The following is a 25,636-nucleotide window of genomic DNA, read 5'->3' as shown; positions in this document are numbered from 1 at the left end:
AAAAAACTTAGTTGGTATGAAATGGATTTACATGATTAAAATCGATGAAGAAGGTCATGTGATTAGACTTAAAGCTTGTTTGGTTGCTTGTAGGTTTGCTCGGCAGGAAGGTGTAGCTTATTCAGAGACTTTTAGCTTTGTTGTGAGATTAACTACTGCTCAACTGATGTTGTTTTTAACTATTTCCATCATTGGGTCATTCGTCAATTTTATGTACACGAAACAACATGCAGATTCTTTTTCATTATGATTTTTCCTAAAGCACTCCCAATGGTGACCAAACCCATCACCAAAATCAGAAGTTTTGGGTTGAACAAAAAAAACATGCATCCCATTGGTGATATAAAACCCATCACCAAATGACAAAACATGTCATTGTTCATCATGTGAACAAACTCATCACCATGTGAACCGTGTAAATTGAAGACAAAAGGAGCATTGTCACACACAGCCAGCCAGTGGCAAACTGCCACGTGGCTAAATTCCTATTTCAAAAAAAAAAATAATACCCAAATTCATATTTTTTCCCCTCTATAAAATGATACCCATATAGATATGTTTCAGAACAAAAAAAAATACTTCTCCTCCTCACCTTTCTCTCTCTAAAAATATTTATACACCATTTTTCTCTATAATTTTTTTAATTAATATTATTTTACTAATAACCCAATAATGATAATTAATTTTTGGTAATTAATTATTATAATTTAAGTAATCACAAGGTGATTCATTTTATTTTAATATGTAAATTATATTATTAATTGAAGTAGGAAAGAGAAATAGGAGAGAGAAAGTGAGGTGGGGTAGTGAAAAGTAGGAGAGATAAAGTGGAGTTTGATGGTTTTTTTGTTTATGAGTGGAGTGAAGGTGATATATTTGATCATGAAATGATCAAAACATGAGTAAGTAAGAAAATTTGGTGATCAAACCCATCACCATTGGGAATGCTCTTTCATATTTGTTGTCTTAGGAAAGTTATATATGGTTTGAAACAGATTGCTCTAGCTTGGTATCTTCACTTAAGCTTTTTTTTTTTTTTTTTTTTTTCTTCAGCAAGGCTTCTTTTGCTGTCAACTCGATGCTTTTATATTCATCTTACGTTCTGGCATGTTCATTCTTTATTTTCTTCTATATGTCGGCGATATTATTGCCACAAACAACTCGACACCCTTGATCACCAGATTTATCTCTCTTCTGTCCACTGAGTTTGCTATGAAAGATTTAGGTGATCTTCACTACTTTTCAGGAGTACATGCTACACAATTTTCAAGGGATTATTTTTGTGTAAGAGAAAGTATGTTAGTGATCTCCTTGTCGGATTCCATCTGCACAATGTTAAACTTGTTCATATACCTCTTCCTAGTCGCACCACTCTTTCTCTGACAGGTGGTGATTTATCTATATGCTACTAAGTGTTGCAGTATGGTTTGGACTTTTACAGTTTTTGACTATGACAATACCTGATATTAACATATGTTGTACATTTACTTCGGACTTCGGTCTAGGCTTCGGCCCTTAACAACATGTCCCGCATGATTGCTTACTCACATGCCGATTGGGCAGGTTGTCCTGATAGTTGCCATTCCACCACTGGTTATGCAATATTTCTTGGTGGTAATCTCATTTCCCGGCGCTCGAAAAAAGCAACTCATTGTCTTCAAGTTTTCTACAGAAGCAGATTACAGTCTTGTTGCACACACGCTATAGGACACACTATTGAACCCTTCTGTGTTAACTGAGTTGGGACTCGTCATTTGCGCTCCCCTGAAGTTATTGAGTGATAATGTTTCTGTCTCCTATTTGAGAAGCAGCTCAACATGATCATTATCAAGATTGAATCGTTTTGTTCGGGATTGTGTTGCTCATGGTGATTTGATTGTACGTTATGTTACAATTGAGTTACATATTGCGGACATTTTTACAAAAGGTTTCTCTAGTCAACGTTTTGAGTTTTAAAATTCAATATATACGTGGTTCCTCCTATGCTGATTAAGGGAGTTGTATAGAGGATGCCATAGATATACTCATAATTTTACTAATGTACATTATGTTATAGTAGTATATATGAGTCTCATTCACCCATATTAGAATAAGCCGTATTATATTCACAATAACCTGTTCAAATATCTTAAATGCCCCCACACCATTTTTCTTTTCCTCTCTCAGATTTCCTTGTCCTCCTATCTTTGACTCCACACTTTTTGGCTCTCTTTCCATAAAGATAATTTGATGTTTGTTTTTTCATCGTAAATTGTTCCGTCTCAAATCATGAAAGTTGCAAGATATGATTGGAAGATTGAATATTCATCAAACTAAAAACAATTTTATGGTCTCAAATCTGCTAAAAAAAAGTTGAAATCATTTACCCTTCTTTCACCACCATAAACAAGGGCTATGGAACTATTGCATGCATAATTCAAGTGAATTTTCATGCCAAGAACTCATTACTTTTATACTTTTTCCATTTTGTTTTAAATGAAATATTGGGTGAATTTGACTCTAATTTATCGCCATTATATAAAGAAAAACATAGTCAAGTGGAATCTTGTTAGATTCATCTCGATGCATACTATCAAATTATAACTTTTTTATATTTTTTACGTGTGTGCACAACTAAAGATATTAATGATAAAAGAAGCATGTTGGATTGCGTGAAAAAACAAACATTTCATTTAAAACAAAACGGAAGAAGTATATAAATTTTCAGAGCAAGAATATATAGTTTTATCATCGTCATATTTTATTCTTTTGTTCCATTTGAAAGTAATTATTTATTTTTCATAATATGGACAATTAGTTGTTCTTGGATATATATGGCCCAAATTTCTATTATCTCATTTTAATCCATCTTAGTACTTCAATTTGGCGCCTAACTAATGAATCTTGAGCCCTCTAGACGATTCTCCTGGTGAAGATGGATGCACTTATGTGGACAAAACCAAGGCACACTCTTAAGAACTCTAGAACTTTATTATAGTTATTCTACCCACAATTTTGCCGATTTACTACACCTATAAACAGGTGAGCTAGGTAATATATATTGGGCACTGTTTCTGCTAAGAAATTGAGGGTGATCACAAATGCTGATGTGTGCTGAGAGACTTGATATGGGCCCCAAGAAGGTACGCTTGAGCTCCGTTATCCGTACGTCGGAATCCTGCAAAACAAGGTTAGCCTACCCCGGGGGTGGTCCCGGGATCGCCCCTCCGACGCTCAAGTCAGTAAATGATTGAGGTAGAGAGAGAAAGGGATCAATGTAGAGAGAGATGCTTTGGGTTTTGCAGTTTAGAATTGCTTACCTTTGTCTGATGAGACAACCCCTATTTATAGAGGATAGAAGCCTCGATAAATGAGGGTATTTTGGTCACCCCCAGCTGGTGGATGGCTCGCTTCCCTAGATATAGGGGTATTTTAGTAACTTTGTCATAGGTGGGATGGTCCAAGAAATAGGCCCAAAAAATTAGCCCCACGCCAAGTAATCGGAGTGGAAATCGCCATTTTAGCTCGGTTGATTGGCGGAATAAGGTGATTGCATTTTTGTCGATATTGAGCGGGACCCAAGAATTTTCATGCCGGATCGTAGCTGAGGAAATCTTATGGCGCTAGGATTAACCACGCACAGGGGTCTCGCTGGCCGAGCAACCCCTCGTGACGACTGGGTCGAGGCCGAGTAGCTCCCTCGAGCATTGCTGGTCGAGGCCGAGCAGCTCCCTCGAGCATTGCTGGCCGAGGCCGAGTAGCCCCCTAGAGCCGAGCTGGTCGAGGCCGAGTAGCTCCCTAGAGCTGAGTTGGTTGAGGCCGAGCAGCTCCCTAGAGCTGAGTTGGTCGAGGCCGAGTAGCTCCCTAGAGCTGAGTTGGTCGAGGCCGAGCATCTCCCTCGAGTATTGTGACCGACTAGGTGCTCTCAAGGATTGGCCGAGGGGATGCATGCTCGAGACCTTGGCCGACCCGGTGCCCTCAAGGCTAGGCCGACCAGTGCACTCGAGGCTTGGCCAACCCGGTGCACTCGATGCTTGGCTGAAGCTTGGCCGACCAGGTGCGCTCGAGACCTAGGCCGACGAGGTGCCCTCGAGGCTTGGCCGACTAGGTACATTGGACTCCACTCGGATGAGGGGCTAATGAGCCCCATGCTGTCCGAGTGGGTGCAAATGAAGTACTTAGCTCGAATTTCGCTAAGTATGATTTTGAGGGGAATAAAATTTTGCTGAGATTGTCAATGTCGATGTTTTTGATAGGCTTTTAGACCAGTATAGTATGTGTAGTGTGATTCGTGAGATAATCTGATAGGGAAAAGAAAGAATTAATTGTAATGTCAATTAGGGAAATCAAGCCCATTTTTTTTTATGTATATCTTTCTGTATATTTGTTGTTTACCGATTTTTTGTTATCTTTATTAATGGATACAATTAAGAATGCATAACAAATTGTATCCTCGCATTTGGCAAGAGTATGGATATTTTTACTTGAATAGTTGAATCTTATTTAATATCCTGATATGCATTAAGTTCATAGTTGATCCTTCTCTAGTAGGTAAAGTCCAGTAGTGTTTGTTCAATTCGGACAAGTTCTATATGTACGTCATGCATGTGAAAATATGTAGAAATAAAATCAATTGCTAATCACATCTAATAAATCAGGGTTATGTAAAGATTTTCAAAAATTAGTTGAGAGGAAAGTAACTTGCTCTGTCATAAATTCTCAAGGTGTTATTTTGGTTGTATCTTTATTTTTTTAATTGATTAGGTAGTTATCATTTTTTCTTTTTCTATTTTTTCTATTCATACCCCTCTTGATAATACAAAATAGATATTTACTTGTAATTATGAACTTGGCGAATTTTGTTATGTATTTGCCTAGCCTATAGAATAAAAGTGAGCTCATATCAAGAAATCCACAAAAAATTGACATGGTTATTAAATGCAATCTTTAGTTTTTATAATTAATAGAGAATAGTAAGAGTATACTTGTAATTGTACTATTGTACATGTGTTATATCCGACTTGTTTTTCAAGAGCTAATAAAATACCAAAATCATGCAAAGCCATGGCGGAAACGATTAATGTAATGCTTTGCTAATAAAACTTGGGGTTTGGTGCGATTTGATGCATCAAAAAACTTAGTTGGTATAAAATGGATTTACATGATTAAAATCGATGAAGAAGGTCATGTGATTAGACTTAAAGCTTGTTTGGTTGCTTGTAGGTCTGGTCGGCAGGAAGGTGTAGCTTATTCAGAGACTTTTAGCTTTGTTGTGAGATTAACTACTGCTCAATTGATGTTGTTTTTAACTATTTCCATCATTGGGTCATTCGTCAATTTTATGTACACGAAACAACATGCAAATTTTTTTTCATTATGATTTTTCCTAAGAGCACTCCCAATGGTGATCAAACCCATCACCAAAATCAGAAGTTTTGGGTTGAACAAAAAAAACATGCATCCCATTGGTGATATAAAACCCATCACCAAAACGTTTAAGTAAGAAATCGTACCTCTTTGGACTTATAATGTAAACTATAAAAGTTCTGAATATGAAACCTTACCTTTTCGAATCACAGTTAAACAATTATCTTGGTCTAAACGACTCTTCAGTGAAACCGAAAGCTACAATATAAATATGTGTACTTCGTAAGTAATAAAAGACTTGGATACAACTAACTTTAGTTCACAAAGCAGTCAACAACAATTTCATCACCACCACCACAACGCCTCACTACCACCAACAATTATAACAATAATTCAATACAACAACATCAATCATACCAACAGTCATAACAGCAACAACACCACACCTCCACCACCAACAACGAAACAACTAATAACAACTACTCTAATAATTCAATAACTTAACATAACTAAAACTAATTTCGAGGAGGGGATAGTTTAATAGCTCTTATTTAGATTAAAGCTCTATTATATTATTATTAATTGTTTCGGGTTAAAGAAGGAGAATTCATCCGATTAAAGTTTGAAAGTTTGTTATATCTTTGAAATGATTAAATAGTAGTTTTAAAATGATGAGAAAGTGGAGTTATTTACTTCGAAGTTGTGTATTAAAGAGTTTGATTTGGTTCAGAAATGAATTGATGTGTTTTGAAACGAGATCTCTCGAAATGAAATGATTAGGGTTCAATGCCAACTAGTTTGCCCCTTTTGTTTTCTTTACTCCTCGATTTTGATATTGAGTTTATGTTTTGAAGTTTCGAAGACGAAACTTATTTTAAGGGTGGTAGAGTGTAATAGCCCTATTTTTAAGAGCCTATATTAAATATTAATTATATTTATTAAGTTAATTATATTTCGAAAACTTTATTTTATTTGAGTCGTGGAGTGTGATTTTTTATATTATCGTGTTTGTAATATATTTGTTTATTTAATTATATGAGATTGCTTTTATTATTATTATTATTATTAAAATTATTTTGGGTCTTATGTGCGATTAAATTGTGTGGTATCTCTATTCTATATGGGAACAGGGGTAGGACACCAAAATATTAGAAACCCCATTTTACCCTCATTACATCTACATTCTAACTGCTTACTTTAATTTAAAAATAAAAGGAAACTACCTAATTAATTTAAAAAATAAAAAAAAACATTACAAAAAGAAAACCATCAACAATTCAAATATCCCTAATCTGTTAAATATAATTAACAATTAATATAATTTTCTACAATCCTATAAAAAAATTCTATGTATTTTCGCACGCATCGCGTGCATATAAAAACTAGTTTAGTCAAATAGGAAGTCAAAATCGATTTCTCTTCAATTCATTTTTCCTTAGTCGGTTTAATGATACAAAACCCATTCCTTTTTCTTTCATCACTTGTGATTTCTCACTCAAGAAACCCCAAAATCAATTTCTCTCAAACCCCAACCCCGTAAAACCCCAGACCCGTGAAACTTTCTCTCGCTCACCTTCGCCTGCGCGTCGCCGGCGATTCTTTCAGGCTCGCCGGAGTTTCTCTCTTGTCGGCGCTGTTGATGTTCTCATTTTCTCTCTCCTCCTCTTTTTCGTCGCTGTTGTTGTTGTTTTCAGCGGTGCTGCCGCTCAGTCTTCCAGTCGGAGAGAAAAGCAAACCCTCAAAAACCCTAACTCCCTGCCTAAGCCGCAGCCTGCCGGAATCCAGCCACGATCCGCCTGGAAGCCATACGTCCTTTGCTTCTTCCGTGTTTCAGGTTTTTCTTCTTTCTCTCTCCTTTTTTTTTTTGTTTTCTTTTTTCAAATTAGTTTATGATTTTGCCTTTTGATTTCATATTTGTGAGTTTTATTTCTGTTCGTATGCGTAATTAACCTGGATTTTTGGAGTCGTTGTTGTGTATTATTTGGTTTTATCTTTCGAATTTTTAGGTGTTCTTCGTAAATTTGCTTTAATTATGATTCATTTAATTTGTTTTCAATACGAAAGAAAAATTAACGGATTTGTTGTATATTGGTTAGTTTTTGTTATAGCGTTTTTGCGTCAAAAGAAAATAAAAAGAAAGTTAAAGGAGAGAGAAAATAAAACCCAAAAGAAAGTTTTGGCCTGAATAGAACTAAGAAATCAGAATAAACAATTGGTTATCGTTGCTGTTTGTTTTTCTATCAGTTGATTAGAAATCAGAATCTCAACTTTCAAGCCCAGTCACACTATGAGTCAAAAGAATAAACAATTTAATAACAATAAATAATAATAATAATTAGTATTGATGTTATTATGTCAATTATTATTGATTGTTATCAATTATTATTTTAGAAATTAAATATTTTCTCTTAGTCGAAAGAACAACAAATTTTTCTAAATAGAAATAAGTAGGAATATCTTTGTAGAACACACTTAAACGCATTGGAGCGAATACTTTACATTAGAGTTCTTACTGATTAAATTAAATATTATATGTACTTAATTGTCTTTTCAAGTTTAACTAGACTTTTTGTCTTGGGGTCTTTAGTGTCCATCAGTAAGCAGTTAGGGTTTTGAGTTACTGTTGTCAAACTCTACATAGTGTTTTTAGGATTATAGTTTGAACTTTTTAAAAAACCTATAATGCAACTTATTGTATTATTAATACGTCCCTTGGTAAACTTTAAGTTTAATATTATAATTTGTTAAGACTTTGTTTTGATTTGGGTTTAAGAAGAGAGTACACCATGTTCATTTAAATAGTTGTAATACCTTAAGTAGTACTTAAAATATCTGCTTCTTGCTATAAATTTAGTTTTTAATTAGTGCCAAAATATATGATTAGTAACTAAAATACCAAATTTAGGGAATATGAATTTTTAATTAGTTTCTAAAATACCGTATTTAGGGGATATGATTTTTTAATTAGTGCCTAAAATATCGGATTTAGGAGATATACTTTTTTTGGCAGTTTTATGATGCATAAGTAATTACTAATTAATAGCAATCGATTCTTAAAATTTAGTTGATTTACAATCCATAAGAGAGAACTTTCTTAAATAGCTTTCCAATTATATGTCTTAAAAAAGTAATGCATAACGGAAATATTTAAATACAAATATACGTGACAAAAAATTGTAAAAGATATCACAAAGGATTGACACATCAGCAATTCAATTTGCTCTTGCCACGTAAGCAAATCCTTATTGCTTTATAGTATTATATAGATAGATTGTTTTTCAAGTTCAACTAATTTATCTTGGTGTATTTACTCTCCATCGGTAAGGAGTTAAGGGTTTCAAGTTATTATTGTCAAACTCTAGAGGGTGTTTTTAGGGTTATAGTTTTATGCTTTGTGTTTTTGCGAAGCAGCAGCCATGGGAGGTTCTCGAGCTCAAGTTAACAAAGCTCATAAAACTCGTTTCGCTTCTAAATCTTCTCGTAATATTCACAAAACATCTCTCAAAGGTTTGCTTATCTTTCCATTTGTACTCCCAAATTCACTGTTTTTACCTTCATTTTTCTTGTTTGATATTCAACCTTTTATTCAATTGGATTTTTCTCATTTACGCTTGTGTTTATATTCCTTTATGAATTAGATAAACATCAAACTGCAAAATCGGACTGCAATTTTGTTAAAGGTGCTCGTGCTGCTAGAATTTCGCGTAATAATAGGGTAACTTGATTTCTTTATTGTATAGTTAATCATACAACCTGAATTTTAATCATCTTGAATTTACTCATAATTTCGTTTTTATATTTTATATCCTTTGTAGATAAGAGATCAAAAACGGACTGCTGCCTTGAATGAAAAAAGAGCATTAAGTGGATCAACAAGTCCACCTCGTGTTATTGTGAGTATTTCATAGGCTCATGTGAATGGTCTAATTTAGGTTTCTTGAGAATTTGGAATGCTACAATGTTTTAGCTTATTGAATCTTTAGTGTAATTAGGTCTTATTTGGTCTCTCTGCTCATGTTGACCTGAATTCCGTCGAAAGAGATCTGTTGGCATTACTATCACCACAATGCAGCAATGAAGTATTTCCTACCGTTGTCTCCTCCGAATACAAGATGAGAGCCACGGTATGTTTCTGTCTCTTTGATAAATAATTCCCTCTCTCTCTCTCTTTAGTTCTTTGTTTTTCTAATTAATGGTTTAAGTTTTTTATTTTATAGAAATAAAACCCATGAAACAATAATATTAAGAAATTATAAAGGTGCTCCTTGCCTACAGGATGCATGCCCCTTGTGCTACCTTCGTCTTGCGCTTTGCACCTTTAAAATTAAGCATGTAGATAACAAAAAGACGCGTCCTTGTATCCATGTAAAAAATAGAACAGTATCCCAGCATCCTCAATATCTACAAAATTGCCATATTAAATACTCGGATCTGTACCCGTATTCCATACTTGATTTATAGGTAACATAGGCATGTAGTAAGCATTGTGGGGTTACGGACCTGTTGAAGAATACTTCTGCTGATAGATGTGGATTCAGAACTCATTCTATCTCCAGTGGCTATGAAGGGTTCAAGGATTTTTTTTTTATTAAGTGATGTAATAGATATTGTCTGCCGAAACAACGTTCATGTGTTAACTTTTATTGAGTGGAAAGCTGGAGAGAGGTTGAAACAAATAGAGGTCTGTTACTCTTGTGACTTGTGAGCTTCACAAGAGGTGTGTACAGTCACTGTATAGATCTTTGTTACATTGACTGGCTGCATGTTGATATAACAGATACAAGATACAGGATTAGAAAGTGCTATTTATGAGGTTGAGAAGAAAGAAATTCCAACGTGCTTTTGTTTTAGCTGCACTTGTTATGGTATACATGATTTGGAATGCGAGGAATATATAGCTTTATGGGAAATCATGATCCCACTACCTGCCGCAGTGTTTCAGCAATTGAAGTATGAACTTATGATTAGAGTTAATTCATGTTTTATGAAAGAAAGTAAAAGATGTTCTTTGTGGCTGTTAGGCCTTTTGGGTTGGGTTAGAGGGAGCCCTTTCCATCAGGGTTTTGATGTTTGTTATGATTCAGTTTAAGGCTCAGCTCATTAATCACAAAAATAAATGTTTTCAATAAACTGCTAGTTATATGACTGAGATTAGTATCACCATCAATGTAAGGTCTATAGAGGTAAAATGTTCTCTGTTACTCAAGCTCTCAAATCCATCACAAATACATTGTTGAACGCTACAAGTTTTCGTGTCCTTATGGTCTGTCCCCACGTAATTCTGGATCTTAAACATGTTTAAAACTTACCTGAAGTGGGAGTGAACAACCTGCTCAGCGGCTCAGGTATCACTTGTAGGGGACTCTGTAACACGAGGTAAAAATGTTCTGTGGATGTAGTTCTAGAGTTGAGGCACCGGATATCTTTTGAAGAAGAGCTGATTGCTGCTTGAGACTAGGCCAAGCCCAATGCTTGAGAGGGATGTTTAAGATATAGATTCAGTTGGTCAAAATTACAAAATGTCAATCTTCTGAAACTATAGCCCAATGTCACTGGCTAACTGCTGCACTGACTAGGACAATTATCACGAGGTATTGTGCTTTGATTTTTGCAACACTTTTTTTCTGCTGTGCAATACAGTCACAGGGGCCCATCCTTTCGCTTCACCTACAGCAGGAGGGTATTTAAGTAAATTGCTGTTGTAGCTAATTCTGTTATCTGCCTTGCTGGAATATTACTATTCGATTTATTGACTCGTAGGCAGTTACTTATAGTAAGAGAATGTGCAAAATACTGTAGAGATAAAAGCATCTTTCAGTTGTGATAGCTTTATAAATGGAGTAGTAGTAGAGTGAGGAAAGGCATTGAGAAATATTGCCACGTTTTTTGTATTGGGAGAGTATCATCTTCTCGAAGCTGAAAGTTATCCTCTCCCATTCTGGGTGTATCAATACAAATATCTCACCATGTTTTTCTCTCTATCTCTCTTGCCCCTTTACTGTTTTCCTTACTGATTAGTTGGATTCACCACATGCTGTGTGCCTTGTTGAATATTTTATGAAGTGTTAAAAATCTATTTACAAGTGTTCACTGTTTGCTTTTTTCTGCCTATTGATTTTAATAAATAAATATTATCAGATATAAAGTATAATACAGAAAGAAACCTTAGAAAGATTGCCTTTTATACTTCTTTTCTGATTGGTGATTCCTTTCCTTTGATTGTAGCATAAAGCTCTCAGATGTTAGAAACTAAGAACTAATTGTGATTGCTGCTTATAGGTGCTGAAAGCTCCTCATGGTGATCTATCCTCATGCATGGATATGGCCAAGGTACTTGTCTGTTCATCTTCTTAAGTTAAATGCTTTTGTGTGTCAGTAACTTGAAATCATATGTTTTTGTTGGTTATCTGTCTTTATTTTATGTGAACATGTCTGGTATAGGTTGCTGATTTGGTGGCTTTTGTCGCATCTGCGAGCTTTAAATGTGAAGATGGCTCATCTGATTATATTGATTCATTTGGAGCACAGTGCCTTTCTCTGTTTAAAGCCATAGGCTTACCAAGTACCGCTGTCTTGATCCGTGTAAGTAGACCTTTTTTTCTCTTTTGTTTGTGTTTCCGAGACTCTAGCTCATTGAAATTGTTAATGTGTCACAAACTTTTCTTTGCTTCAGGATCTACCTATTGACTTGAAAGGGAGAAATGAATCTAAGAAAATCTGTAGTTCCAGTCTCACTTCTGAATTTCCTGATCATTGTAAACTTTATCCAGCGGATACAAAGGATGATCTCCATAAGGTAATGTCAGGGAGCTCTGTAGAATGGATGTGATTGCTGCTTTTATCTGTAATATGTATTGGGATCTAGCTGGGCTTCAGTATTTACTTTGCACATGTAATGTATGTATTTTTTCTTCCAGTAAACTGATATCAACATGCATGCCATTTGTTCTTGATGCAGTTCTTGTACTTGTTCAAGGATCAAAAGTTGAAATCTCCTCACTGGAGAAACCAGCGAGCTTATGTTGCTTCTCAGAAGGTTTGATGATTTCTATATCTGGTTGATCTTGATTTCGTATTTATAAGCAGTTGCTAGTTGTGTTCTTTGAAGACTATGTTGCTGAAAGGAAATAAAGAAGTTACGATGTTATGCTTTGTGTGTGCTGATGTAGAGCTCTAAAGATGTGTTTCTTTTCATTGGAATTAAGGAGATATTAATAAAATCTTTTTTATTTGCTACATTAAATGCATATGGTGGAAAAATGATTTTTCATGCATTTGCCTTTGTCAGTCAAAATCGTTCTCGTTGCTACTAGTGTAGATTCTTCCAATGATAAGGTGCTAATATTAGGTTTTTTAGTTTACCCACAACTATACTATATGTTGGAATATGTTTAGATGAACTGCTTAAGTTTGTATATCATGCACCAATCCCGGGACAGTGAATTTTTGCTTTCTGAAATATTTTATGGGGTATCCAATGCAACTATGACCTTTGGTGCTCTAGCTCCATCATATAAAGGCAAGACTTTTACTCTCAGTAGATAGTTTCTGATATCAATAAGTTCCCTGGTTCTCAGTTTGATGCAATGTTAGCCAAAACAATTGTAACCTTTTGTGTTTCTTTGCTTTCATTTTTTGCAGCTTGAATTGCGTGATCATGATTCCGTTTCTGATAAGTGTACCCTCTGTGTCACTGGTTATATCCGTGCTCGTAATCTTTCTGTAAACCAGCTGGTAATATTTCACTAGTTTTTTCTCCATGATTTTTCTTGTTTAAAATTTTGTTTCCTTTTCTTTTTGTCATAATACTTTTCATGCAAACTTCCTCTACTAGGTTCATGTCTCTGGAGCAGGTGATTTTCAGCTGTGCAAAATTGACATACTAAGGGACCCGTATGCCCTAAATCCCAGGAAAGGACATGACTCTATGGATGCTGATGATGTGCTTGATCTGAAGGTTGGTAGTTTGTCATGTAATTATTTTTCTCCTTAGGATATAATTGCAATGCATAGACAACTCATGTAACAAGTATATAAACAGTAGTTTCTAGTTGATTTTGTGTGAATGATCCCAGAATATAACATAAGAAACACTTTTATGGATTTGACCACATTGTCACGGAAGTGGCTTGTAACAGATGCAATGGAATGGACACTCCAACTTGGCTTATATCTTGGTTGTGTTCTCTTCTCCAAAAATCTCTCAATTTGCCTTTTATCCTGAGTCATATGTGTCAACTCCACCCACCTGACGTGGGTGGACACATAATATGGGCCAGACTCAAAAAATTAATGTAGCATGAATTCAAGAGGAAGGAAGGAGTTATTGTTGAGAGTTCGAAAACACTAGGTAAAAATTGAGGCATGAAATTGTGAGAAAGGAGAAGGCGAAGTTGGGGTTTGGTCACATAAGTGATGCGAGTCAACCAGACTCTTCGCCAATTGTAAGTGCTGCTTGTGTCAGAGAAAGAGAGGATACATGCATGGTTTGAAAATATGGTTTTGGTCACTGTCGCAGAAACGTTGCGGTTTCGTGGTAATGGAATGGATAAGTTCAACACGGACCGCTTCACAATTTATCATACTATTATTTGCACTATATAATATAAAATTAACTAATATAGCATATGTTTTTTCCTTAGTTTTAAAAAGCGCGCCTAGGCGAAGGGCGAGTCCAGTCGTGAGGAAAATCGCATTCGAAGACCTAGGCAAATAGACCTACGAGAAGCGCAAGGAGGCGCGTGCCTCTGGAGAGGCGCCAGACGATTCGCCTTGGACGCTCATTGGGAAAACGTGAGAGAGAAAGAGCAGATTTGAGTTTAGAACTAGAAATCATCAAATTTCCTGTAAATTAGAAGTTAAAACTTATCCATGCTTTAGGAGTTAGATTTGAGTAAGATCGAGCATTTGATTGCATAAAATTGCTTTAATTTGAATTCTTAATAAAAATCCCCAATATTATTAAACCCTAATTCTCAGAATTTGGTGAAAGGCGACAATCGAAGGTCAATCTTCATGACAGTGACTGGCTGATTGCCGACCAGACTTCCCCATGGTTACTGGCGGTATAAATTTCCGGTAGCCGTCACCGGTAAAGCAGTTTGGCAGATCAGCAGGCTATCTTCTCCTTCGAACTTTTCGTTAGGGTTCCTCAATCCAACTGCAGTGAGCATGGGGAGTTACTTAATTACTTTATTGTGAGTTGTACCCCACTCCCAAGATGAGGAATAGTGACTTCATGTGTTCTTTTTTTTACATTTTTCTCTCTTTCTATTTTTCTATATATATTTTTTTTGTCTTCTTTTTTCTTTGCATCTCCTCTTCTCTTCTGTTCTGTGCTCACTTCTGCTGTACTTTTTATTTTCTTGACGAACCTCACTTCTGATCCTGTTCTTCTTAGCATTGTTCAGAATTTTTTTAATAACAGTAGGTCGTATATTTTTTAATAGCTAATTTACAATCAGCAGGAATATTTTTTAATTACAGCAGCTAATACTTTGTTAATTATTATGTGTTTTGAGTGTAAATATGCTTTCTAATTTCCTTTTAAGGTTTATCACTAAAGGTGCTCCTCACCTATGAGATGTGCGGGCCTTCGTGCGCCTTGCGCCTCTCTTCGCCTTGCGCTTTGCGCCTCGCAGCTTTTTAAATTAAGGTTTTTCCCCCTTCAAACCACCATAGATCTCGTGATTGTTGTATGTTTACCTCTTTTATATCTTTTTCTATTGATTCATGTTATTATTGGTGGGAAATGGGGGTGAAATTGCCTTGTTAGGTTCCACCGGAAGTTAAGCTTATTGAAATTCACCGATTAAAAATGGCAAATTCTGTTTGCCAAATTTGAAAACTTCAAACCTGGCAAACCAAATTGATTCGGTGGTATTTTCGTACCATGGATGTGTGCGTCAGATAGTATGTGGGTAGAGTTAGGACTTGGGAGTGAAGGTGTGGTCAAATATTAGACTGTAATAACTTTAGAGCTTGAATCATACTTTTTTGTTCACTCATTTTCAAAATAAACAAAATAACTTTTTCTCCTTATGTAAACTCATTTGCTTATTCCGCATTCTTCACCTAATTTTTTTCTGTAATCTTTTGTTGTTTTCCAGCAACATAGCAGTAAAAAAAAATACATTATCCTTTTTTATCTTTTTTTTGTTTTTCCCCCTTGTGTACAAACTATAAATTTCACTTTATTTTAGCAACTACTATTGTCCTTCTCTTGGAAATTTCAAAATGAAAAACTTTGAAATCAGATATAAGTTAATATATTATTTTCTATTATTACCTCTGTGAGTTCATTTCCAAAATTTGTACCTTTAAGCATCATAGTTTGAACAAGGGATTGGGTTTATAAATTTTAAGGCCTGTCGGGATTTGGATTGCGCTGGTCTATTATGGTGTGTTATGACCTTAGTTTTAAAAAGCGCGCCTTGCGCACAGGCGTCAGGCGAGTAGAGGCGAGGCGTAGAGAAAATCGCTTTCTCATACTCAGACGAGGTGAGATACGTCAAATGACGAGAGGCCCGCTCTTCTTGCCGCCTTGTGGCAGGCGTAAGGTGCACCGCCTTGATCGCCTTAATTAAGGAGGCGTGGCAGAGAGTAGATCGGAGTTGAGACGGAAGAAAATTTAAACTTACCTTGGCTTTGATTTATGAGCTCTGAACTAAATCTCTTTGTTATTGCATTGAATTTCATCGTATTGAACCCAAATAAAAAATCCTTAATTTGGGAGAAAACCCTAATTCATAATTTGGTGGAAATTGATCACGGCTGACTTGTTGGAGGTGACAGATGATGCTGGCGAGAAACCTACCATCGGCGCTGGGACCATATCTCTGGTACCCATTACCGGCAAGCAACCTTTTAGGTTTCGTCTGGAACTTCTCGAGGCTTCTCCAATTTTTTCTTTGTTTTTCTTTTGTTAAGCGTGATTTTTGAGTAGTAGGTAGCAGATAAGCCCACTCCCCACTTTCCAGTAGTCATGCACTCCCGTGCTCTCTCACTTTTTTCTTTTTCCTGTTTTTTTTCTTTTTATCTCCTTTACTCCATTCCTTTCCTTCTTCTATTCTCCTTGGCTTCTGGTCAGTATTTTTTTTGATAACACAATTTTAAGTTAATAAGTAATTGCAACAGGTAATGTAATTTCGTAGGTAAATTAAAAAAGGCTGGCAATCTTAATCTTTACAGTAGCTAATTTTGCGATCAGCAGGCGCTATTTTTAATGTGCAACAACTTATATTTTTTAAAATTATTTGTATGTTGTTTTGAGTGTAAAATATGTTCTATAATTGAATTTAAAGCTTTTTAGCACCAAAGGTGCGCCTCGTCTACAGGATGCGCGTGCCCTGTCCTTGCGCCTTTTAAAACTAAGGTTATGACATGAACTTTGATAATATGTGTTCGCTAATATGTAAGGAAATCACATAATCATGCTAGATCTTGTAACATTTGTCCTGAATTAATTACTAAAATATTAACTTTTTAGATTTTTTTTTTCATTTGTAATTAAAGTTACTAATGAAAATAAGTATTTTTTTTGGGAAAAAAGCTCTTTAGCCTGGTCTAAATCTTTCTAAAGAAGAATAATAAGCTTCTGAATTGAGTAGCTTCTGAATGCTATTGCATCTTTTTTTATTACGAGTGAGAAGGGGAAACCTGTTAGCTTCACATAACCAAGGGATTAAAATTGATAGAAGAGTTAGATGTTAATTGTGCAGCTTACTGTTCCTATATTTTTTCTCGTTTTTGTGCAAGCTTTTAGTATTTGTTGACATACTATATATGAGAGGTTTAAATTTGTACAGTTTTGACACAACCTTGATTGATATGCTCAATATGATTTGTTTGCTCATTGTAGGTTATTAGCTCTTTAGTGCCTGATATTTCAAAGCAAGAGCCTTTGCACGTTGAAAATGTTCCCGATCCTCTTGCTGGAGAGCAGGTTGGTAGATTAGCTTCTAACACTTTTCTTTTTTCCCTGTTATCTCTCCCAAACCCCCCCACCCCCCTATTAGATGTGGTTTTATAATAGCTAGAAAATTTAACCATTCAATTGCTAGCTTGATAAAGTTCAGCTAACTGTCTTGTGGTGCTAGATTGATTTTTTCACGCCTTTTTGTGACTTATAAGCTTAATAAGAGTATCAATTTTTAGATGAATGTTATTTTTACCGAAAGTATGAAGGTATGAGTTTATTGTAGTTGTGGTATATTCAATTTGTTATTTTGGTTTAGTTCAGCTAAGAAGTATTGTAAGACGGGATTTATTGTCAACATTGCTTGTGGTTTATGAGCTTAGATCATCTGTTGGTATGATGAAGTTTAAACTAGAGAATTCACCAGAAGTTCATTGCTAATTTCTTTTCGCACATATTTTACTACGCAATATGTACCCGTTTCAACATATTCGTATTTGAATCATTCCAAGAAGTCAAGTGGACTAAGTCTTTAGTTAACAAATACGTAAATGCTTACAGCAGCTCTCTTCTTGACATCATCTTTTTTGTTGTATTTGTTGATGATAGTTATGGCTTTAAATAGGAATGTTTCATTTCTGTTTAAATTTTTGGCAGTTCATATTCATAATCCTTTATCTTTCTATCAGACTTGGCCAACTGAGGCTGAAATGGCTGCGGCAGAGGAAAATCAGAAGAATAAGAAATTGAAGAAGAGGAGACTTCCACCTGGTACTTCAGAATACCAGGTTTGTCTTGGCCTTTTTATCTATCATCACTTATCTCGATTCTGTAATAGTCCCTAGGGAAGAGCCCATATAGTCAAATCCCCACTAATTGTCAATTTTTGGGTGTTTTTGTTTGATACCTTATGTTAAGTGCTTACTGCTTAGCATATAATTTTTTTTTCTGCTTCAGGCTGCTTGGATTTTGGATGGCAGTGACGAGGATGATGTTGGCAGCGGTGATGAGTCAAATGATGGCATGGTCTTGGATGAGTCAGAAACCGATGTTTATTCTAGTGAGATCTCTAAAAATTTTGACTTTGATGAAGATCAAGGATCTGTTGACCTTGGGGAATCTGATGGAGGCACAGAGACTGATTCAGTGATGATGGTAAGCTTAGCTGTGGCATCTTTCTTGAGCTATGCTCTATAAAGTTGTATATGCTTATATATTTTTGATGTCTTGTGGATGCTTTTGCATGTCTAGGCTCCAAGTAGCTTTGTCGCTGTGTATGCTTCTTTAGTTACTGGGACTCTTGAACATGTAACAATGCTGAATAGTGAACAATTAGATAGTTCTTGCAACGTCAGTGTAGCTATTAAGTAGTGACTGCTGTTAACTTGTTATGCTTTTGAAAGCATGTACCCTACTTATTTCACCCAATACCCGCATGCTTCTGTGAAGTATGTGGTTTAGATGCTGTTTTCGTCAGATTGCAGTCACCCCCTAACACGTCCTCTCCCCCCCCCCCCCCCACACCACCACCCAAAAAAAAGCAGAGGAAAATTGTTTGAAATAGTTACAAAATGGAACGCAGTGTGACATGTGGTTGATCTGGTCAACAGGAGTTCTGTTTGTGCATTAAGCTATTTCTTTTTATGTTTGTGCTAATTGATCTCTCCTGCATCTTACTTTATCTTTGTTTATTTTGTTACTTTATAATTTATACTTGTATCATGGGTTTAACCAATCTTTTTTTCTTTACAGGACGGGGATATGACTAAGGAGCAGATAGAAGATGATATCAAAAGATTAAAAGAAGCTCATGCGGAAGATGAGGGTAATTTTTTTATTGTTGACGAATTTTTTGGTTCTTCTGAAAGTATCTGTTTTTGTTGTCCATTTTATGCAAATTTCTAAGAATTTGACATTAGGCCATATGGTTGAGAACAGGTCAGCCCAGCATGCTCATGTAGAGATTAAAAATTTCTTTTCTTAGAACATTTCCAACATGTAACATTATGTATTTCCTACCGAACTCTGACATTTTAATGGTGTGAAGAGATGAGGTTGTTGGTGACCCAACTACCACGTGCTCTCTGTGTTAAAAGATCATGTTATCTTTTATCTTGAATACACCAACATAATTCTCTAGCTGGTCGAGGAACTTTTAATTTAAATATCCAGTTCTTCCTCCTCACACCGTTCATATTGCTGTTCGAAGCTCTGACTATTGTACAGCTGTATGCAGTATGCTGCCTGATACAATTAAGGGGGTTTCCATTGGAAATTCACTTCTTTTTTGTGAAATTAGTAGTGTTTGGTGTTTATTTTTTTTTAATTTTTGCGCATTAGCATCACCATCACCTTATCCCAAAGCCTTTCTTTCAACACTAAACACTCAACAAACCCAAGTCACCACTCAATCCTTAAGTGCTAGATATGTGGTTCGCTGGTTAGCATGTTTCTGAGTGTTGCTCTGATGGCATTAGCAGAGGTAAAATTGACAGTGATGGATGGGGTGGAATAAAAAATGATAGAGATGGTGATTGAATCTTTCGAATTAGAAAACTATATAGGAGGTTGCTAAGGGCATTAGCATAATTTTGTAGAATCCTTAGGGCTTGTTCATATGTTTTCGTTGAGTTCTCAATTTTAAGTTCCCCATATAACAAGATGAATTTGTAAAATAGTCCACATTCTCTCTCAATAAAGAATTCATGAATTGTGTACCAACTTCAATTAATAATTCTGATTTGATACAACTAAGGTCGCATTTATGATGTCTCTCTAATACTTGTGTCCAAAAGAAATGGGAACTCTATTTTGGGATGGGGGGAGTATATCATATGATTTCTATAATCTTAAAACCAAAACCTGGAAAACTGGCAGTGATACCTCATACATTGACTATGCATTCTTATCCATCATTGTGTTTCATGTTTAGTAGTTATTGTATGGCGATCTTTCTTGATGAAGAAAGGATCTGGACTTGACTTTCATATTAACTTGTGTGGAACATGTTCTGTTTTTGATGACTTTCTTAATTTTCATAGTGCCTGTTGGAATCAGTTGTTTTGCTTATTAGTGGTACAACTTGACTTTCAGAATACCCAGATGAAGTCGATACTCCAATAGACGTGCCTGCTAGAAAGCGTTTTGCTAAGTACAGAGGCCTGAAGTCCTTTAGAACATCTTCATGGGATCCTAAGGTGATAATGTTTGTGCCTCTTGGAAGGACATGTAAACTTATAATGTGCACAAGTCTCAACTAATTTCTAACTTGCTCGCTGTCTGTATCTTTCTCCATGAGTAGGAATCACTGCCTCCAGAATATGCTAGAATATTCACCTTTGATAATTTTGCAAGAACTCGAAAACATGTGACTGCTAAAGCCTTGGAACAGGACAGAGAAAGTTCCGATGACACTGTCTCACCTGGCACATATGCAAGGCTCTATATCAAAGAAGTACCAAAAACTGTTGCTTCAACTTTATGTTTGCGTGCAAAGATAATTCCCATTATAACATGTGGGCTATTGCAACACGAGTCCAAGATGTCGGTTCTGCACTTCAGGTATTTGTTTTGTTGGCTCGTAGTTGCTGTCATAATTCCGTGCTATGGTTATCATTAATCACATAATTTACTGTCTTAACAGCATTAAGAAGCACGATAGTTATCAAGAACCAATTAAAGGGAAAGAGGAACTAATATTTCATGTTGGTTTCCGGCAGTATGTTGCAAGGTGAGTTTTTTCTGTAGAAAGAACACCCGCTTGCAGAATTTATATTTGTTATGGTTCAGGTGTTATCATACTGAGGCCTGTGACTTGTATCATGAAGGCCAATATATTCTTCCGATAGCATCAATTCGGACAAGCACAAGATGGAGAGATTTCTGCATGCAGGACGCTTTTCTGTAGCTTCAATATATGCTCCAATTTCATTTCCACCTTCTTGTTTGGTTGCCATGAAGATAGCAGGAGACATGGGCTCACCTGTTTTAGCTGCTGTCGGTTCTTTGCTAAGTGTTGATCCAGATAGGATAATGCTGAAGAAGATAATTTTGACTGGGTAAATTTATTTGACTCCCAGAAATTGTATTATGAGTTATGACTTGTGCAAATTTGTTGTTAATATGCCTTGCATTCTCAAAAAGATTTTTTTGTTAAAAGCATTTTAGTAACTCCAATGTCAGTTTCCTCGTCAAGAAGTTTTGGATCATCCAATGAGTAATATCACTTTTGATGATCAAGTTTCTATATGCTGATATGGGTCCGGCTCTTTTGACCTGATTCTTATTGAACTGAAATTTATTTGATTGATAAAACTAATCTTTATTGATCACAACTAATATTTACTGATATAAATTGATATTTACTGATAATTTTTTTTACTGGTTTACTAGTATTAGTTTTCTGAAGTTACTGATTTTTTACTAATTGAATTGATTTTTGCTAAATTTTATGTGAAAAGTTGAAGAGAATAAGGCTTTTGGTATCTGTTAGCTTCTTGTTGCATTGGGAAACACTTATTTGAAAGCTACTGAACTCTTAAGAGTTGGTGTGGTAGCTGGCTTTTGTCTGTGGAAGTTGATAATGCGAAGCAATTGTTTTGTTTACTCTGCAATGCGTGTCTTAAAGTCATACTCCCTCCATTTATCTTTAAATTGGAAAATTCTGCCATTTAGGGGTTTTTTTTTTTGTAATTGGGACAATTGACCCTTTTTCTTTATATGGTAGGTTGGCCTACCATCTCTATTACTTTTACTCTCCTCTCAAACTTTATCACTTTTTCCTTATCATCACTCTCCTCTCTACCTTTTGTACGTTTTCATTGGTTCATGTGCAAAACCAAATGTACCATTAAACAAAAAAATGGAGAGACTATCTCTTATGAACTGATCTCTGTGAAGTAATGAACTGTTGCATATCTCTCACGTGAATATCCTCCTATACTGTTTATAGTAGGGTGTGTTTGTGTAGTCTATGGATATTGGATGGCCTTACGTAATAGCATTTGTTATTGTACCCATTTGACTTGCAAAGTTGCAATTGTCATCTGAGGTGTGCACATGCAATTTTATTTTATGTTGCGAGTTTGCTAGTATTATTATTGCAATAACTTTGAGCCAGTTTTCTTTTAACTTGTTGAACTTTAACTCCATGTCACTTAGCCCACTTGCTTTCTTTCTTGCCAAGTTAGTCTCTTTATAAGTTGTAAATTATGGAACTTTCTTTTGATGCAGTTATCCCCAGAGAGTTTCAAAAGTAAGAGCGACAGTCAGATATATGTTCCACAATCCAGAAGATGTCAAATGGTTCAAGGTATGGTTAGCTTATCTTTTGCCTCTCTATCCTCCAACTTTCCCCTTTTCCTTTTGTTGCTTTTTTTGGGAGGGGTGAGGACTTGGGGGGGGGGGGGGGGGGGAGTTGATCTAAAATAGCAAAATTAAGTATAATGTTATGATCGGCTGAGCTCATTCAAGCGGGCTATATATACTGCAGCCTGTAGAAGTATGGACTAAATGTGGACGTCGTGGTCGTATAACAGAGCCTGTTGGAACACATGGTACGTTTCTTTTTTACCATCTTTAATTTCCGGAATTGTTTTTCAATCTCTTTTTTTTTTTTTTCCAAGTTCAGTGATATTTCTTGTCCTGGGGTTGTTTTGTTCTTGTTTTCCACCCTTCTGTACCATTTACTATGTATGGTTGGTGGAAGACTTAAGATGTTGCTTAAGATCTTTGGTGCAGCTTTTCGTCCTTCAGTTTGTAATTTCCATGTGCTCGTATCTTTTTTAGTAGAAAGCTAGCAGGCCAAGGATAAGTTAATGATCTGATGGAAGATGCGCCAAAATGTTTTAAAAAGCCAAGAAAAATCGGGCCGGCTGCACTTGCTGAACTTTGTTTCGTAAAGTATGTTTGCTTTCGATGGGGCTCAACAACCATTGAAAGATGATCTATATGGTTATCTGGCTTGCTTCGTGAAATAAAAAATCTCAAACAAAAATCTTTTCTAGTGACCCACATGGCTACACCCATGAGCCTCCCTGTAACGGTGGTCTGGTGTTTTGTTTGCAGCAGGTTATTTGTGACTAGATTGGATTTGACCTTGATCCAGCTTTTTTAAAATTGATCCAATTTTTTTTGTTATTTTTCATGCATTCTCCATCCTCAAACCACCAAATAGAGGGTTCTCCTGTTGTTGTTCCAGTATTGATAAATTATCTCGAACTGCAGGGGCAATGAAGTGTCACTTGAATGGAGTCCTTCAGCAAAATGACACTCTCTGCATGAGCCTGTTTAAACGTGCGTACCCCAAGTGGCCCGAACACAAATTTCCGTTGTCCACCATGTGATATAATGGAATCTTGGTTTGAAGAATTGCCAATTCTCAGTTCAGCGCAGGGATAAAACATTCTGCTGCTGTGATCGGGAATGAAGCGCAGGTTCAGAATTAATTCTTCATACTTTTATTTGCTTGTATGGTGTAGGTTAGCTATTCTTGAATACATCTATTAACCTTTACGAATGTACCCACTGATTTTGAGGGGCACAAAAATTTTGCTGAGATTGTCAATGTAGATGTTTTTGATAGGCTTTTATACCAGTATAGTATGTGTAGTGTGAATCGTGAGATAATCAGATAGGGAAAAGAAAGAATTTATTGTAATGTCAATTAGGGAAATCAAGCCCATTTTTTTTATGTATATCTTTCTGTGTATTTGTTGTTTACCGATTTTTTGTTATCTTTATTAATGGATACAATTAAGAATGTATAACAAATTGTATCCTTGCATTTGGCAAGAGTATGAATATTTTTACTTGAATAGTTGAATCTTATTTGATATCCTGATATGCATTAAGTTCATAGCTGATCCTTCTCTAGTAGGTAAAGTCCAGTAGTGTTTGTTCAATTCGGACAAGTTTTATATGTACGTCATGCATGTGAAAATATGTAGAAATAAAATCAATTGCTAATCACATCTAATATATCAGGGTTGTGTAAAGATTTTCAAAAATTAGTTGAGAGGAAAGTAACTTGCTCTGTGATAAATTCTCAAGGTGTTATTTTGGTTGTATCTTTATTTTTTTAATTGATTAGGTAGTTATTATTTTTTCTTTTTCTATTTTTTCGATTCATACCCCTCTTGATAATACGAAATAGATATTTACTTGTAATTATGAACTTGACGAATTTTGTTATGTCTTTGCCTAGCCTATAGAATAAAAATGAGCTCATATCAAGAAATCCACAAAAATTTGACATGGTTATTAAATGCAATCTTTAGTTTTTATAATTTATAGAATAGTAAGAGTATACTTGTAATTGTACTATTGCACATGTGTTATATCCGACTTGTTTTTCAAGAGCTAATAAAATACTAAAATCATGCAAAGTCATGGCAGAAGCGATTAATGTAATGCTTTGCTAATAAAACTTTGGGTTTGGTGCGATTTGATGCATAAAAAACTTAGTTGGTATAAAATGGATTTACATGATTAAAATCGATGAAGAAGGTCATGTGATTAGACTTAAAGCTTGTTTGGTTGCTTGTAGGTCTGGTCGGCAGGAAGGTGTAGCTTATTCAGAGACTTTTAGCTTTGTTGTGAGATTAGGTACTGCTCAACTGATGTTTTTAACTTTTTCCATCATTGGGTCATTCGTCAATTTTATGTACACGAAACAACATGCAGATTTTTTTTCATTATGATTTTTTCCTAAGAGCACTCTCAATGGTGACCAAACCCATCACCAAAATTAGAAGTTTTGGGTTGAACAAAAAAAACATGCATCCCATTGGTGATATAAAACCCGTCACCAAATGACAAAACATGTCATTGCTCACCATGTGAACAAACTCATCACCATGTGAACCGTGTAAATTGAAGACAAAAAGAGCATTGTCATACACAGCCAGCCAGTGGCAAACTGCCACGTTGCTGCTGTGTTTTTTTGGGAAATTTCGTGGAAATTTCCACGGAATTTCTCAGAAAATTCCTATTTCAAAAAAAAAAAATAATACCCAAATTCATATTTTGTCCCTCTATAAAATGATACCCATATAGATATATTTCAGAACAAAAAAAAATACTTCTCCTCCTCACCTTTCTCTCTCTAAAAATATTTATACACCATTTTTCTCTATAATTTTTTGTAATTAATTATTATTTTACTAATAACCCAATAATGATAATTAATTTTTGGTAATTAATTATTATAATTTTAAGTAATCATAAGATGATTCATTTTTATTTTTAATATGTAAATTATATTATTAATTGAAGTAGGAAAGAGAAATAGGAGAGAGAAAGTTGAGGTAGGGTGGTGAAAAGTAGGAGAGATAAAGCGGAGTTTGATGGTTTTTTTTTGTTTATGAGTGGAGT

The 25,636-nt window shown here is 35.4% G+C and overlaps 1 protein-coding gene across 4 annotated transcripts; it reads left to right on the top strand.

The window, feature by feature from the left end:
- Positions 1–6,811: 6,811 nt before the first annotated feature.
- On the top strand, positions 6,812–24,098 carry LOC104887494 (uncharacterized). Of its 4 annotated transcripts, none has more exons than XM_010672131.3 (22): positions 7,044–7,180; positions 8,758–8,853; positions 8,985–9,061; positions 9,162–9,239; positions 9,339–9,470; positions 11,626–11,676; positions 11,788–11,928; positions 12,020–12,142; positions 12,305–12,382; positions 12,988–13,080; positions 13,181–13,303; positions 17,207–17,290; positions 17,953–18,051; positions 18,221–18,418; positions 19,016–19,088; positions 20,357–20,460; positions 20,565–20,824; positions 20,907–20,993; positions 21,091–21,321; positions 22,496–22,574; positions 22,755–22,818; positions 23,489–24,098. In XM_010672131.3, the coding sequence occupies exons 2-22, from the start codon at positions 8,763–8,765 to the stop codon at positions 23,605–23,607; spliced, it is 2,385 nt and encodes a 794-aa protein (XP_010670433.1). In that variant the 5' UTR covers positions 7,044–7,180; positions 8,758–8,762; the 3' UTR covers positions 23,608–24,098. The 4 variants fall into 4 exon arrangements, with proteins under 4 accessions (XP_010670432.1, XP_010670433.1, XP_010670434.1 ...); XM_010672132.4 differs by having other exon boundaries at positions 7,047–7,180; positions 8,761–8,853; XM_010672130.4 differs by lacking the exons at positions 8,758–8,853; positions 8,985–9,061 and having other exon boundaries at positions 6,812–7,180.
- The last annotated feature ends 1,538 nt before the right edge of the window (positions 24,099–25,636 follow it).

This window comes from Beta vulgaris, chromosome 2, assembly GCF_026745355.1.
Source record: "Beta vulgaris subsp. vulgaris cultivar EL10 chromosome 2, EL10.2, whole genome shotgun sequence".
Taxonomy (NCBI): Eukaryota; Viridiplantae; Streptophyta; class Magnoliopsida; order Caryophyllales; family Amaranthaceae; genus Beta; species Beta vulgaris.
The sequence above is the reverse complement of the archived record's forward strand: the minus strand, read 5'-3'. Positions and strand labels throughout refer to the sequence as shown.

Excerpts from the sequence above, each read along its gene's own strand:
- LOC104887494 (XM_010672130.4), top strand. The coding sequence starts at position 6,986 with ATGTTCTCATTTTCTCTCTCCTCCTCTTTTTCGTCGCTGTTGTTGTTG. Across the intron at positions 18,419-19,015 it reads AGACTGATTCAGTGATGATG|GACGGGGATATGACTAAGGA; the intron begins GTAAGCTTAGCT and ends TTTTCTTTACAG. Across the intron at positions 20,461-20,564 it reads CATCTTCATGGGATCCTAAG|GAATCACTGCCTCCAGAATA; the intron begins GTGATAATGTTT and ends CTCCATGAGTAG.